Consider the following 17,675-nt stretch of genomic DNA (forward strand, 5'->3'; position numbering starts at 1 on the left):
AAGATAATATTTCCAACAATATCCGGAAACGTTGGTGAAATTCGATCTGGAAAAGGAATTCTCTGCACCTACAGCCATAAATCTATATTTATGAAGCATATTCAACCTAAACATTTTCCAATATCAGCAAATGGTGGTATGGGGCAACAAGCATGCTGATTAGGTAAAAGTAAGATGTTTACATTGTTTTGAAGTCCAGGATGGTGTACTCAGGCCAGTCGATGTAGCAGACCACCCTACCGGGCAGCTGGTCCGTGTCGGAGTAGTAGTATTGGGGGAAGGCCAGAAGAAGAGCCAGCACCCAGATGACCCCGATGACCACTTTCGTCTGAGTTGCAGACATCCTCTGCTGCAGGGGATGAATGATGGCCATATATCTGTGGAAGAAAATGACAGATGTGCTAAAAAGCTTGACATCTGGTGTATACTGAGGTATTTACATATTATTATTATTTTTATTTTAAATGGATAGTTCACCCAAAAATGAAAATTACCTCATGATTTACTGTCGTACACGAGAGAGTGGCATTTAAGCAAATGATGTAGGATGCAGACGTTGCATAAGCTCCAATGAGAATATACTAGTCTTGTGAGAACCAAGTTTTGTTTACAGCAAAGGAAAACCAGACTCCTCTTGGATGATATTGAAATCCTCCGTCATTTTTCTTTACAAATCCTCATTTTGTACTTCTAATTCGTGATTGGTGTCCTAGGTCGTACCTCATCCATTAGAAAGCCACTCTCTCGTGAACACGAGTTCAACAGCTGGCAGAAGCTAGAGATTTCAGTTCATAAAATTTTTAAATATGGATATTTTTCTTACACTAATGTATCAATTCACTTCAGAAGGCCTTTATTAACCCCTCATAGCTGTGTGGAGTACTTGTTATGATGGATGGATGCACTTTATTTTGCTTTAAATTCTCAACACCTATTCACTGCCATTATAAAGCTTGGAAGAGCCAGGACATTTTTAATATAACTCTGATTGTATTCATCTGAAAGAATAAAGTCTTATACAGCTAGGATGGCTTGAGGGTGAGTAAATCATAGGGCAGGGCTATTCAATTAGATCCATTTGAGGGCCGGATTATCGAACTGGAAATTTGAAGCGGGCCAAGGGGATGGGGGCCGTCCCGATCTTTTTCTAGGGGGCCTATACAATTACACTGAAATGCATTTTCACTAAAATGAACTAATATTACCAACACCAACATCTATAAAAGGTTAAGGTGCTGTCTGTCAATCAATTAAAAAAAAAAAAAATCACATTTTTTTGTAATTAATCATGAATAATCGCATATTTATATATTTATACTGTCATAATTTCACAATGAACCTCCAAATTAAGGTAGAAATAACAAAGTATTTTTAAATATGTGTTTAATAGCATCTTTTTACCAAGTAGCCTATTATTAATGAAGTATTGATTTCAATATTGCTACTGGTGACTCTATTAAATGAATTTTCTCTCAGTTTTACATATTAATTATGTCCATTCAACATTACAGTAGAATTGAAAGCCCAACATTTAATAGGCTCTGAAATATATAACAGCTTTTAATTTAGGTGATTTTAAAACAATCTTCACATAAACTATAAATTGTATATGCATAAAATAGACAGATTATTATTGCCATATACTGGTTATAATCGATATTTTATGTTTTTAATTTTACATAAGTGTTTGTTTACCACAAAGTATATTTTGGCCATCAAGATAACATTCAAATTGGATCATAAGAGCTTTAAAGTGCTTAAAATGGTTGTGCAAAATGCTTGAAAGTCATTGAAAAGTGCTTGAATTTCTCTCTCAAAAGGTTGTACAAACCCTGAAATGAATAATGTAATAACATTCGACTTTGCTTAAGTTGGTGTGACTTCTGGTTGTCTGACATAGCCTACATCAGCGCTGTTTATAACAGAATTCTGAGCAGAATTTGAATGATTCTCACTGATCTTTCAGCAACCTTAATTCATTCTGGGCGAAATCAAACACTTTTCACTGGATCTCGCAGCACTGTGCAGTAACAGTGCCGCGAAATCAACTTTGGTTCCCGAGGCTGTTCTGAGCTTGGACAAGTGTGTTTGCGTTGCGGTCCGAGCTGATAAACGGTCCGCGCTGCGCAGCTCAAATGTGGCGCGCTTTGGTTTCTCTTTCGCTTCGTTTGCCGTTTAATGTTTCTCATATGAAACAGAAATAGCAGCGCTTATGAGTTGAATAACGCGGTGGTCGCGCCATTGCGACCGCTCACAAAATTTAGTCGCACCGGCAGAAAAAATGCGACCATTTGGTCGCAGTCTGGAGCCCTACAAGCGCTTGTCAAATCTGCCGTCTATTGATGATGTTGCGATCTCCGGTAGATTGTTGTTGTTCTTGGCTCTCTTGCTTTTCTTTTTTGGCTGGCCCGCCGCCTAGTGGACAAACTAATTAGTGCAAAAACCATTCAAGCCACCTGCTGCTCCCTCGGGCCGGACGAAGATGATTGGCGGGCCGCCAATTGAATAGCCCTGTCATAGGGTAATTTTCATTTTTGGGTGAACTATTTCTTTAAGCTTTTTTTCCAGTTTAACAAAAAACAAATACAAATGAACTATAATTATTTAAAATCGAGCAAAAACATGTATTAATATAACTGCAAGTGACAATTACTGGGGTTTGAGCAAATAAGGCCTTTATGGATTCAGTGCTGTTAGGGTGTAGGGAAACATGAAATAAATGGTTGACACCAGACCATATGATGCATGAGTTTACTTAAATTTGTGAAGTTTAGAGTTTTCTTATAGGATGTATAGGCTTTTGGGTACAATAAATCATGATCATATTATTAAATTACCATGTTATAACTGTCCAAATGCAAATGTTCAACATTTTTTATTTATACAGAGAGTCCAGAAAATTGTACTGTAGTGGTTTTATTGATTTTGAGTTAAAAGTTCACAAAAGTCGTTTTTTTTAAATAATATCAAATATTATTTAAAATATGACATTAGTGTTCCAAGAGACAAAGTTGTTCAGAATAAGGATATCTATCATATGATATGAAGATCTAGTGTTTGTGTAAATATAAACTTTTTTTTGGCAATTTGAGGCCATCTACCATAGAAATTGAAGCCTTTTTACCTGTTATAGCACCTATGGTCCGATCTCTATGAAACTTTGCATCCTTGTTAAGATTCATCTGACACATGCTTTGTGTTTTCATTGAGGTTTTATAAGCTTTTGGGTATACTTGGCCATGAATACAATATTCAACATTTTTGTGATCATTATTGATCTAGAGAGTCCAGAGATTTGCACTGCAGTGCTTTGATCAAGATTGAGCAAAAAACCTAGGAGTAGGTTTTTTGTACTTATTGTGTTAAATGGCAGCCATGTTTTTTGAGATACGCGAATGTCTTCATAGACACTTGTGCCACTTTGGACCAAGACACTGCATACCAGTTTTCAGGTCAATTGGACTAACGCTTGCGTAGTTATAGCCATTTTTGTGTTTTCTTCTCTCTTATAGTGCCACTAAGTGGCAGACCAGAAATTTGACCAAAGATTGAGCTCCCGGGTTTCTTGAGTTTGGTGAAGATATCCTATTCCGTTCAAAAGTTATAGCCCTTTAAGTAAAAGTGTCCCAGCCTCTTTTGAACATTTTGGCACTCCTTTCGACCTTGAGTCGAAAGTTCAAGTTTTTTTGATAATTATTGATTATTTACTGTCCAGGGAACATTTTTGCACTGGTTTGGTTACAATCGGGTGAAAAACCTAGGACTAGTTCGCAAAAGTAGGTTTTGAATTTACATAAAAATGGCGGAAAAAACTGACTTTGTAGAGTGAATCTGACTTTCTAGGCATTTAACCACCTTGACCCAAGGACTCCAAAATAGTTTGAGTCTACGACAAACGGTCTAGGAGTTATGAGCATTTTGCATTTTCAATCGCTGTAGTGCCCCCTATAGGCCGCTTGGGCCGAGTCTTGTGCTCTGAGTAGCGAGCAATACTACTACCATCTGACACAGTTTCAGCTCTCTAGGCATTACGGTTTAGTCTGAACGATCAGTTTTAGAGAACAAGAAGAATAAAAAAAAACTTACAATTACAATAGGGTTTCAGCACTTCATGCTCAAACCCCTAATTAAAACAATTAGAGGAATAGTGTTACCTGTGAAATGATAACATTAACTTGGATCTTGATTTTGTTTTATTCCACTAGTGCAGAACTCACATGGTACACAGTTTGGTCGTTGTTGTTTTTTACTTGTAGTTAGAATAATGTACATATGTGCATAAAGGGGCAGCACCCAACAAATAGTATACCCAAATCATGTAAATTTGCTGAACACTACTCACCCTCAGGCTATCAAAGTTGTACATGAGTTTGTCCTTCACAAAAACAGATTTAGAGAAATTTAACATTACATCACATTACACTCAAACATTGAAATGATCCACAAGTAATTTGCACTACTCCAGTCTATCAGGTAATGTCTTGTGAAAAGCTATGTGTTTGTAAGAAATCAATCTGTCATTAAGACATTTTAATGTTAAACCATTGTTTGCAGCTAAAATATGATTGCTTTCACCCAATTAAAAAATGAACTAGTCTGAATCAGGAGAGAATGTCCATGGATTTTGAAAGTGAGAGGACAAATTTTTTACTCAAGGAAATGTTATGTTTTACTGTGGACTCACAAACACGCAGCTTTTTGCTTTACAAGACGTTCACTGATGCACACTTAAAGCTACAGGTGCTTCACTTTGTCATAGAAGAACCTTTTTTTCTAAATGGTTCCATAAAGAACCTTTAACATCTGAAGAATCTTTCTGTTTCACAATAAGGTTCTTTGTGGTGAAAGATGGTTCTACAGATTATAAAAAGGTAAGAAAGAGATTAAAACTAAAAATGGTAGTGTAAAATAGTTGTGCATCACAGTGTTGTTTTTATCAGCTGCTTGGCCTGTCATTTTGACGGCACCCATTCACTACAGAGCATCCGTTGGTGAGCAAGTGATGTAATGCAATGTAGGGCTGGGCGGTATACCTTTTCATACCGAATACCGGTGGTTTTTTTTTTAATGATATTCATTTTTCATATACCCCAATACCGGTGAGTGTGTGCGTACAAAGCGCTGGGAACACGTATGTTGACGCAAACAGAAACCGCAGCTTGCACGTGCTTGTCTGAAGCAACACATCTGAGGTGTGGACGTATTTCAGTATATCTGAGAAAGACCCAGGGTTAGCGATTTGCAAAACTTGTAATGCCGAAATTTCAAGAGGGGGTGTGTCTGCAGAGATGACTAGATCAGAGATCGGCGCATTGTGCGCAGACAGATGTAGCTTTCAGTGAGAGAAAAACAATGGCTTTACGTTGGTGTTACGTCGCAATATTTTAAAGATATGTCTTTTCTATATACTGTATTTTTATTAATATTTATGTTTTAAAGCCAATGGATATCACACAAGCAACGTGGAAACTGATCAATACGTTAAAGTGAAAGTAAAAACTGACTTTCAGCATCGGATGTGCATTCTTTCAGACAATGAGAGATGATTATACTTCATATGCTGATATTAATTTAGTCCCTTAATATTTTTCTTGTGCCCCGAACAAGGTGGGAAAAAAAATAAAAAAGAAACGTATTTTGTGTAAGGTTTGTTTTTGAAAGTCTTAAATAAAGCTCTTAATTTTCATTGATGACTGCAGTGTTAGGAAGTTATGAAAGTCATAATTATGATTTCAGGTGGTCTAAAATGTGGGGACTGAAAGACAAGAATTGCGATGAAACTTCAAAAGGCTATCCATTGAATAAATATGAGCGCTGCACGTTTCAAAATCATTTGTGGCGCTACTTTGTATACTACCATTCTGACAGCGCCTCCTGCTGGAAGAGAAACGCGTAGACCTGTAAATGTGAACTTGTGAAGAATGCACAATAAAGTGTTGTGTATTTTGACTGCAAATCATGAATTCTGATTTCTTCACCTCATTACAATTATGAGTGCCACTGTCACTTCTTTGTGAACAACAGCATTTTGTGAGACCATTCAAACCTGGGTTAATACTAGTCCGGTCAATGTAAGCCAAAATACTGCAGTAATTTGTCTCTAATTTATTAGGAAATGTGGTTAACACCTAGTCATGCATGAAAAAAAAAATATCGTCATATACCGTGATACCGTATAATTTTGAAAAATACCGTGATATAAATTTTTGGTCATACCGCCCAGCTCTAATGCAATGTAATGAAATTTCTCCAAATCTGCTGAGATGAATAAACAAACTACATCTTGGCAGGCCTGAGAAAATTTTCAGCAAATTTTTATGTATGGGTGAACTATTCTTTTAATGCACTTTCTTGGGTTCATTAAATATTGTATGTACTAAATGTTTTCACTCTGGTTAATCAAATCAATTTGAAGTCTGAAATGCATTCATTAATTTTATGTAAATTGAGTTCTTAGTTTTTGAAGTCTTAATTATAAATCTAATTAAATAGCATTCATTACATAAAAGTTTTTTTTTTTTCTTATCTCCAACAAAGAGAAACTCTTCAAAGAGAAAATAGTATATTCGCTTTCCTTAGAAAAGCTTGATGGCGTAAATGAAGACAAACTGTCTGCTTGTGAATTTGGCTGTCAGCACACATTTCATTCTATTTAAACCACTCTTATTTTCCCGCTGTGATCTTCATTGACACTTTGCAGCTCGGGTTGTGCTTGAAAGCATGATATTGTCCTGCTCTGCACTCTCAGCAAGTTAAGCTGTCAACACATCAGTGACTTCATCACATCCACACACACACACACACACACATACACACACACATTTCTACCCAGCGCACAAAGATCTCGATGTTATCTAAGCTAAATCCTCTTAAATCATTTGCTCCAATATGGAGCTGTATCATTATAAAACCAAATGAAAATGCCCAGAGACTAAATCCCCCCCACAAAGCTTACAAATCTACTGATCATATACAATGGTGGATTTGTGTGGTTTTAGTGTTGGGTCTGTGCTCTAGTACTGTATCAGTGTGATAATACGAGCTCGGTAATAATAAAGAAAATCAGTTCCACTTATCAGAACTGGGAGTAACCTTGCAGAGTGTTCACATACCACTTTCAAATTGGGAGGTATAGTTTTAAAGTTGTGTAGAAATTGTTCTCAGCATTAAACATACAGTACAACCAGTAAAGTCTGATTCTTGAGCAAATGACTAAGCTGCGAAGCTTAGGAATCACAAACAATTATAAATAATTTGGAACATTTTCACAATTAATCTGACTGATGTGCTAAACCGCAATTTAAGGCCAGAAATGTTAAAGTGATTGAACCTCAAACTAAAGTACATTTTTGCATAAGATAAAAATAGCCATATAGCTAAAAGAGAAAAAGGTAAAAATATGTGCCAAAATCAAAATACTAAGAAAATAAATCGCCTTTTAAGTTGTCCAAATAGTTCATAAAGTTCTTTGCAATGCTTATTACTAATCAAAACTGATGTTCTAATATATTTACGGTAGGAAATTGATATAGTATCTTCATGAATCATGATCTTTACCTAATATCCTCATGATTTTTGGAATAAAAGTAAAATCAATAACTTTGACAGATACAATGTATTTTTGGCTATTGCCACAAATATACCCATGCTACTTAAGACTGGTTTTGTGGTCCAGGGTCACATATGCCTAAATTAAAATTAAAAATGTGGCTGTACTTGAAAATGGGATACGTTAAGCATACACAACAGATAGTTTTGTGTCATATATCATGAAAAGCATAACTGTTTCATATAGACCAAACAGATCCAAGCACATGTAAACAGTGTACACATGCAGCTTTTGGTTCACATTTTGGTTTGTAGCTTTCAGCAAACATTAGTAAACTCTAGCAAATCATATCCATTTATTTAAAGTAGGTGTTCTCTATTCAAACAAGGCAAAACACAGCATAACACACTGCGTAGTTTTTGAGATAATAATAATAGAGTGGCATTACATGCTGCTTTGCTATGTTTTTTTCCCCAATATCATTTGAAAAAGTTGGAAAGTTCAACCAGTCTATCTTTTTCATAAGAAGCCTATTGCATTTTAGATTATAGAAGGCAATTTTAGTTTAGAAGTTTGAGTGGGAGTTCCAATTTATTTCAAATCATAAGGTTGCATTACAAATAATCTTCATCCATCAGTTTGATCGAATGAGCTGCCAATTTTTCTTCAAGTTGTATTTTCAGACGCTAAGGTGCCAAGGTATAACAAGAATATCTATGCCAAAAGCTCTTTTCAGTCCGCTAAATTCTTTTCCTCCTGATTATTTTTTCCCTTTGTTTTCCGCTGTAACAATATGAAAAAAAGACAGCATACACTGCGCATTTGTGGTCTGCTCCCCCAATTTAATATCCAATGAATAATTCACTGGAATGTGAATCCTCCGAAAGTCCAGTTTTTTTTTTTCACACAGATGCTTTAAAATCTAATTGTCTCCCCTTTTCACTTCTGATCCCTATTAGGAGTGTTTACTGGAATGTTCCTAAAGCAGGTAAATAAAATATTTGCTATCTGTCAAAATGATAATTCACTTTGAAATGTTATCAATGTTCAGTTAATGACTTTTTTGATATTTAATTAAGGGAATGTATGTTACATAATACAGACATATAGTAATATTTAACATGGCGAAAATAATCAAGCTTTCGGGGTTATTCATGATCTGTTAAAAGTCATTTGTTAATGCATTTGATGGTTAAATGATGAGTAAAATAATGTCACCTCATTGTACCTAGTTTGAAAGTGCTTATTGCTTTCATAGAAAAAAACTTTTGTTTATTGTTTACAGTTTAAAGGAACACTCCACTTTTTTTGGAAATAGGCTCATTCTCCAACTCCCCCCGAGTTAATAAGTTGAGTTTTACCGTTTTGAAATCCATTCAGCCGTTCTCCTGTTCTGGCGATATCACTTTTAGCATAGCTTAGCATAGATCATTGAATCCTATTAGACCAATAGCATCGCGTTCAAAAATGACCAACGAGTTTCCATATTTGTCCTATTTAAAACTTGACTCTTCTGTAGTTATATCGTGTACTAAGACCGGTGGAAATGCAAAGCTGCGAGTTTCTAGGCTGATAAGATTAGGAACTACACTTCCATTCCGGCGTAATAGTCAAGGAAGTTTGCTGCCGTAATATGGCTGAAGCAGGCGGAGTATTATCAGAAATGAGTTCCCAGCTAGTTTAGCATTTGCACATGTGCTGCGTGGTATTACTGCTCCTGCTTCAGCCTTATTACGGCAGCAAACTTCCTTGACTATTACGCCGGAGTTGTGAGTTTATATCCCACAAAAAAACGTCACAATTCTGAGAAATAAAGTCATAATTGCAAGTTCATATTGCAATTGTTACTTTTTCTCAGAATAGAGATTTTATATCTTGCAAGTCTGACTTTATAACTTGCAGTTGTGAGTTATTAAGTCAGAATTATGAAATAAAAGCTCACAATCCTTAGAACATAGTTTTTTCCCCTCAGAATTGGCCTTTAGAATTCGCAGTTACGAGTTTATGTCTCACAATTCTGAGAAATAAAGTAGCAATTCTAAGAATTAAAGTCAAATTGCGAGTTCATATCGCAGTTGTGACTTTTTTCTCAAAACGGAGATTTTATATCTTGCAAATCTGACTTTATAACATGCAATTGTGAGTTATTAAGTCAGAATTGTGAGATAAAAGCTCACGATCCTGAGAACATAGTTTTTTTCCCCTCAGAATTGGACTTTAGAATTCGCAGTTGCGAGTTTATATCTCACAATTCTGAGAAATAAAGTCGCAATTCTGAGAAATAAAGTAGCAATTCTAAGAATTAAAGTCAAATTGCGAGTTCATATCGCAGTTGTGACTTTTTTCTCAAAACGGAGATTTTATATCTTGCAAATCTGACTTTATAACATGCAATTGTGAGTTATTAAGTCAGAATTGTGAGATAAAAGCTCACGATCCTGAGAACATAGTTTTTTTCCCCTCAGAATTGGACTTTAGAATTCGCAGTTGCGAGTTTATATCTCACAATTCTGAGAAATAAAGTCGCAATTCTGAGAAATAAAGTAGCAATTCTAAGAAATAAAGTCAAATTGCGAGTTTATATCACAATTGTGACTTTTTTTTCAGAATGTAGATTTTATATCTTGCAATTCTGACTTTATAACATGCAATTGTGAGTTATTGATTCTAAGCTCACGATTCTGAGAACATTGGACTATATAATGCACAGTTGCGAGTTTATGTCTCACAATTCTAAGAGAAAAAGTCAAAATTGCCAGATATAAACTCGCAATTGAGGAAAAAGACAAAATTGTTAAATTAAAAGTCACAATTACCTTTTTTTATTATTCTGTGGTGGGAACAGGCTTCCATAATATTGTGTATTTATATCTTTACAAAATAACTAATATGTTTAAATAATATATTTATCAAGAAGAATAAGTCAGCCACATGTTTAGCCATTACTGTAGTCGAATGTGCAGATAGACTGACATCAAGAACAGCCATACCCCAAAACACAAATCATGTGACCAATTCTGCAAATTTCCCTAAAAGGTGAGCATTTTGCATTGCTGGTTATAACTATATCTCAGCATTTTGCAACAGAATTGCATTTCTGTCTTCCATTTCATCCTCATATGCAAAAGAATTGCTTATGATAATCAAGAAGAGTAAACAGAAGCAGAATTTTTAATTAACTTCTGATTTCCATCCTTCTGGTCTCATCTGACTACATAATCTGGTTTACTATATTAACTCCAGGCATGGCAGTAACAGTGTCTTTGGTGACACCCTCTCTACAAGCCCAATGTTAACCAGAGCTCTTGATAAGGTTGACTGGTTCACTTTTATTTCGTTATTGGAAAATTGACTTTGTATCTCTTTCAAAGTGACTACTGGCCTTTCTCAGTGACTTCATTAATAAATCCCCCTATGGTTTATGCAGAGAGGACAAACTTTTTTGAGGAACAAACTTTTCTAACAAGTGTACCCACAGGACATTTAAAGGTTTGGTTATTGTTTTATACTTGTATTTCATTCCCCTGATTAAACTTACTTTTAATGTCTCTAACTTCCCGGAATGCTCTAGTCTTAACATTCACAACTGTCCTTTAGATTCACAAGCTGAATAATGATCAATTTATTTTAATAAATCATAAGGTCAAGCCAATTGTTAGGCAGTTGTGTCCTTGTTAAGACAATTGTTTTGCCTCTGCGTAAATTTATTGACCCTGCATGGACTTAATATTTATGCACATGGAATTTTCTTCATAATGTCACCATTTACTCACCCTTATTTTGTTCTAAACCTAGATGACTGACTTGCTTCTGTGTGTAACACAAAACAGTGAATATGAATACAAATCTTTCTCCTTTCACTTGCCTGCTCTTTTCCATATAATAAAAGTAAAGGCAGAAGATTAGCTCCAAATGACACTTCTTTTGACAACTTCTGACGCAATATGACAGCTTTGTGTGAAGAACAGATTGAATTTATAGTTGTTCACTGAAAATCTTCCACTACAGCCCTTGTAGCAAATATTGCATCACTGACAGCAATGATGTTTGGTTTTGTTACATGCAAAAAGAAATGGAATATGAAAATTAATAGTTTCAATGCACCATTTTTGCAGTCCATATGACTTCCGAAATACATTTTTAGAGCTTCCGGCAGAAGGGGCCATTACTAAATCATCTTTTATGGCTGCTTTATAGTGTATTTGTCATTTTGGAGTTTGATAGATCAAACCCCATTTTTCATTATTTCTGTTCGTACGGGTTTAGAAAAAGAAGGGCGAGTAAATCATCATAAAATTCATTTTGGGATCAACCATTGCTTTGAATTTCCTTGTGCCTCAAAGTATAAAAATAAAACATCAAAGAGAACAAAATGTCAATTTAAAATGCGTAATTCAGTAAAATGAGAGAACTTCCACTCAACTGATAATAGGAAAACATTACAGCTAAACCACCAGCAGACACACACACACACACACACACACACACACACACACACACACACACACATAGGTGATGGACAGTCGGAATTTGTTTTCAGCCTCCCAGTCATGCTCAGTTAAAGTGATATCCTGAAGGACAATGTGATTACATACAGTGCCAGCAAAGATGAGTGAGTATGAGGAACTGACAATAGACTCATGGCACAGTCTCCAGCAGGTGAAGAGGTCAGACACAGCACCGACATACATTCAAGCACATCTGTTTGACATAAGTGGAGCTCAGGGCAACAGATCACCAGTCTGAACAGCGGCAGGGCTAAATCAATAAAGACAACATGGCTGGAGGGAGCAGAGACGGACAGTGCGGTTACACAATATTATGCTTGCAGTGCTTTTCTTTCGAATTTAGCTTCTGTCTGGTAATTTGATTAGGAATCTTATTCCTGCCACACATGACAGTTTGAACCTCTGAGCCATGTGTTGTTTCACCAGCACACAAATGCTCTTTAGCATGCCTTCACAGTTCGACTTTGAGACTTTGTGCTTGTCAGCACCTTTGCGTGTTTTAAATGCAAGAAATAAAATAAGGAACTCAAAACAGCTGATAAGTGAGACAAGTGAGAATGTGAGATGTTATATTTGGACAGAACGGCAATCGTTTATTGCTACTAAAGCACCTAACACAATTATGTCACACGCTGCAGCTCAACCCAAGTGATCTGTCTGCAGAGAGGTGACAGCCCTGCTGCTGTTTGTGAATGTACACTCGTCTGCATGTGTTAACAAAGCAACAATGACTCAACCAGAGCAACAGAGCTGAAATCTGGGCAGGAGAAACACATCAGCCATAGTACCTATGAGAGTACTGGAATAATTATTTACAAATGGGTTTTACTGGAGGATTTTATATTCGTATGCATAGTAAGGCAAAATAAAGATCTAAATAAATGTTGAAATAAATAATAATATTTAAAATATATAATAAGTATGTATAGTAGGGATGCACCGAAATGAAAATTCTTGGTCGAAGCGAAACTAAATTAAACACTGGGCTGAAGGCCGATTACCAAACATGGTTTTTCGTGTTTTTTCCCCCAAGTATTTGGCCACTATTTTTTCACCATTGCATTAATTAATTAGTAGAAATGTACTTTTTACAGTTTTGTCTTGCTTTTCAAAAAAAAAAAAAAAAATCAATTACAAAACAACAATTTAAAAATATTTACTTAACACTGAACATTTTTACAGTTCTAGAAGACATTATAGCCTACCAACAAAGCACAATTTAACTTAAAATGAATAAGTTAGTAAAATAATATTATTTGGCCATTTTTAAGACCCCCTTTTTGAATCAGGCATGTGTTTTTAATGTACAAATAAATGCAGCCTTGCTGCGCAAAGGAGAATGTTATAATAAATGTATTAATAGAGCTGTTGTAATGATTATTATGATTATTTTGGTCTTACTTTTGTATTTTATTTTACAGAACAACAGTAAAATTACAATGCTAACATTTATAAATGTTGAACTTTATTTTGGCAGAAACCCAAGGAAGACCTCAGTACTACCTTTTGCTGACAGCAGCAGATTTATGAATGAATTTCATAACGCAGATTTTCCTCGCGCTTTGGACTTTGAACCCTGGCTAACAAGCTCGTGCAGAGCTGTCAGAATACATACAATTTGTGTGTGTATTAGATAGCATAACGTTTTGTATTTTATTTACTAAGGTTTTTTTTGGTTCATTAAGATTTATTTTTTGGCATTTTTGCCTTTATTGTGATAGGACAGATCAGTAATGACAGGAAGCGAAGTTGGAGGGAGATAGGGGGCGGGATCGGGAAAGGTCCTTGAGTTGGGATTCGAACACTAGACACCCAGAGCGTGATGGCGCTGTATGTCGGCGCACTGCCCACAAGGCTATTGGTGCAGACTATTTACTAATGGTTTAAGGCCATTTCGCGATTTCAGTCATCATACAGTAACCAGCAACAACAACCCCTTTCTCTTTTCATGGAAGACATGCGATGCAGTTCAAAACAGTCTCTCGCTGTCTGTGCTAGTAATGATTTTTGTCATTCTCTGACAGTTTTAAATGCTTCCACACTGCCAACATGTTTGTTGCATTAGTGCGCACCACTATTCGATCGTGTCACGTCATTTTTTTGGTATAATGTATTCGGCCTTTCCGCTTATTTGGCCGAACACCAAAAGAGTTTTTTTTTTTTTTTTTTTTGCTATTTTCGGCCGAATAATTTGCAGAACAATCGGCCCATCCCTAATGTATAGTTTTTGTTATTGTGCTGGACTTTGTAAGAGAATAAGCACCAGGGGCCTCATGTACAAAGACTTGCGTTGAATTAATCCTAAAACATTGCGTACGGACAAAGCTGTAAATGTGCGTACGCAGTAAAAAAATCAGATGTATGAAACACTGCGTACGCGGAATTCCACGCATATCTCTTTGTACATCTGAATTAACGTGAAATTGAGCGCACATGCACGAGCGCAAAAACCCTCCCTGCCTCCTCCCCCGTATTAATATGGTAATGACTCCACTTTGGCAAAACCAAACGAAAAAGCAAGCAAGAGAAACTTAACAGAATGTGATTTGAAGGTGCTCCTCACCGGTAGACTGGAGAAAAACTGTTATTTGCAAGTTTGTAAAAAAAAAAAAAAAATAGAGTGGGAGAGTTTAGCTGACGCGGTTAACGCAGTGGGGTTTGAACATCGCCCTTTTTTCAGTTTCAGCACATGCCCCTCAAAAGGTCTGTGCACGGCTCTGGTGCCACCGGCATTTCAGCTGCCCAATCGCCCGCTCTACAAGTGCGAGAATGGGCATCATTGTATCTGCGCTCTTGGTCAGTTTGTGGGTTGTTGAGGGGGGTTAACAGCCACGTCTTTAATGGATAACCGCGGTCTCCTGATATGCAGTTAAATAATTACGCTCAATAAAATAAAATAAAGTAAAACTTAGCTGTTTCCGATTCACGTATCCAAATTGTTCTTCAGATGGCGCCTTTATAGCAATGTCCGTGCAGTCGATCGCTTGCGCTTACATTATGATAACCGGTGATCGCTTCAAATTGCGCTTTGTTTGGCTGGTCAACTGCATGGTATGGAAATCTTATATACCTGCTAGACATGCGGATGATCCCGTCCCATACAGCTGGCATTGCACGGCTCAAAGACGACTGGCTTAACCCCGAGCGATCTGCCAGTTCCCTTTGGAAAGAACAATTTGCCAGGAAACCAAGCATTATCAGCACCTGTAAGGGAACGGGTAATGCGTGGCTCCTCGCTGTCTCCAAATTTGGACCCAACTCAGCAAAGAGCTCCAAGAGGATAGCTCTTGGAAATCTGAAACAGTTTATAAGCCAGTCATCATCGTGGGCCAGAAAATCACTGTGATCCCTAAAAACGCGTTCCCTTCGGATTTGGCCATTGACAATGTCCTCCAATAAGGCCAACACTGCCATTGCCATAGACTAAGGGATGTATACATTTGCAAATGCTTTTATATGTTCTAAATCACATAATTGGTAGAAAAATATTGTCTCAATTAACCCATTTTATCAATTATAAATTAATAGCAATGTTTTCCACATGTGTTGGTGCGATACTTTGTAGTGTGCAATTTAAAATAATTGCCTCTAGGAGTCGCCAAGGGAAATAAAACAAACACACGCACAAAAAATACACGTACGCCAGACATGGAGTTGGCGTGGATCAACGCACATTCTCACGTTAATTTCGTCGTTAGCAAATCCAAACGTGAGCGTGAAATCTGGCGTACGCAAAGTTTTTGTGCGTACGCAGCGTTGATACATGAGGCCCCAGGTCTTTTTTCATATTGTAACATCCTAGTTAAATGGATTATAGAAAATAAAAAATGTAGGGTGGAGTTTTGGTTCTGTCCAGTTGTATCCCAATAGAGGCAAATCTGAATGTGAGCTTGTGGTCAGTTGAAAGGGAAAAGAAGAAAGGGATGGGTTTAAGTAGACCAAATGGTTGGCGAAGTATGTTGTTTCACTGTACGATCTAGCTACAATATTCTAAATATAAAAAATAAGGGGAAAAATTAAAGGGATAGTTATGGAAGCCTGTTGCTGCCACTGAAAAAAGAAAAAGGTTATTGTGACTTTTTATCTCACAATTCTGCCTTTTTCAGAATAGCCTGATACAAATGTGCAATTCTGACTTTTTTTCCCCTCAGAAGTGTGAGATGTAAATTCGTAATTGCGAGTTATAAAGTCAGAATTGCAAGATATACTCACAATTCAGACTTATTTTCTCGGAATTGCGTGATATAAACTCACAGTTGCGAGAAATAAAGTCAAAATTGCAAGATTAAAAACAAAATTCTGACTGTTTTCTTGCAAACGCAAGTTTGTATCATGCGATTCTGACTTTCTTTCTCACAATTGCAAGTTTATATCTTGCAATTCTAACTTTATAACTCACAATTGCAAGTTTATATCTCAGAATTCTGACTTTAATTCCCAGTTTTGAGTTTATATGTCAGTTCTGAGAAAAATGTCAGAATTTCATGTAAACTTGCAATTGCTAGAAAAAAACTGACATTTGCGAGACACAAAGTGTCATTCCAAACCTATAAGACCTTTGTTCATCTTCAAAACACAAATTAAGATATTTTTGATAAAATCCGAGAGCTTTCTGATCCTGCATAAACAGCAACACAACTGAAACGTTCAAGGCCCAGAAAGGTACATGCTTCGAAAACTAACACAGAAGATAAGAAATTATTAAATAAAGATGTTGTTATTGTTTTTATTGTGCACAAAAAGTATTCTCAGAGCTTCATAATATTACAGTTGACCCACTGATGTCACATGGACTGTTTTATCAATGTCCTTACTGCCTTTCTGGAGCTTGAAAGGGTTAGTTACTTTGCTGTCTATGCAGCGCCAGAAAGCTCTCGGTTTTCATCAAAAATATCTTGATTTGTCTTTTACAGATGAACAAAGGTCTTACAGGTTTGGAACAACACAAGGGGGAGTAATTAATGACAGAATTTATGTTTTGGAGTGAACTATTACTTTAAATCCATGGATGATTTGTTCACAATATTATAAATAACATACATTTAGAAAATAACTATAGGGTGCATTTTCATTTCATACTGACTTTAACTATTTCATCTTAAACAATTTGTCAGAAACCAAGCATTCTAAGAATGCTAATTAAATGTTTTTTCTACATCACATCTTTAGGCATAATGCAATTTTCAATCCTCCTATTGCCCATTAGTTGATAGTAATCAAATCGCTGCCTGACAGAAATCACTTAAAGCTGGCAGAAGATAAAACACGCTAAAATTCTACTGAAACATTCTACTCCCAGAACTACTCAGAGTGCTTAATGAAAAACCGTAGGCTCTGTAAATGTCTTCTTTACAAGAAAAATTAAGGCATTCCCTCTAAATTATTTGTTTGTAAACCCATGATTAATGTGCCGTGCATGCTTCAAATGTTTAGATAGAATGTAATCTTGGCTGGCTTTTTTTCTTCAAAAGAATCTTCCAAAGATAAATAACCCATTAGTACTCTGATAAGTATTTCCTCTATAAGGACCTGAACGCACACAGCGCAGTCTTCCCCCTGACGCCTGCACTCCATCTCTACCGTGGGTCTCTCAGGTAATAGAATTTTAAAGAAGTTCA

The 17,675-nt window shown here is 36.3% G+C and overlaps 1 protein-coding gene across 1 annotated transcript in view; it reads right to left on the reverse strand.

Moving 5' to 3' along the window:
- tacr1a (tachykinin receptor 1a) overlaps positions 1-17,675 on the reverse strand; it is a 43,201-nt gene that overhangs the window by 23,452 nt on the left and 2,074 nt on the right. Inside the window, exon 2 of the mRNA XM_073840868.1 lies at positions 183-377. Coding sequence (XP_073696969.1) covers positions 183-377 — 195 coding nt within the window. The remainder of the gene's footprint in view (positions 1-182; positions 378-17,675) is intronic.

The sequence above is a fragment of the Garra rufa genome, chromosome 5 (assembly GCF_049309525.1).
Source record: "Garra rufa chromosome 5, GarRuf1.0, whole genome shotgun sequence".
Lineage (NCBI taxonomy): Eukaryota > Metazoa > Chordata > Actinopteri > Cypriniformes > Cyprinidae > Garra > Garra rufa.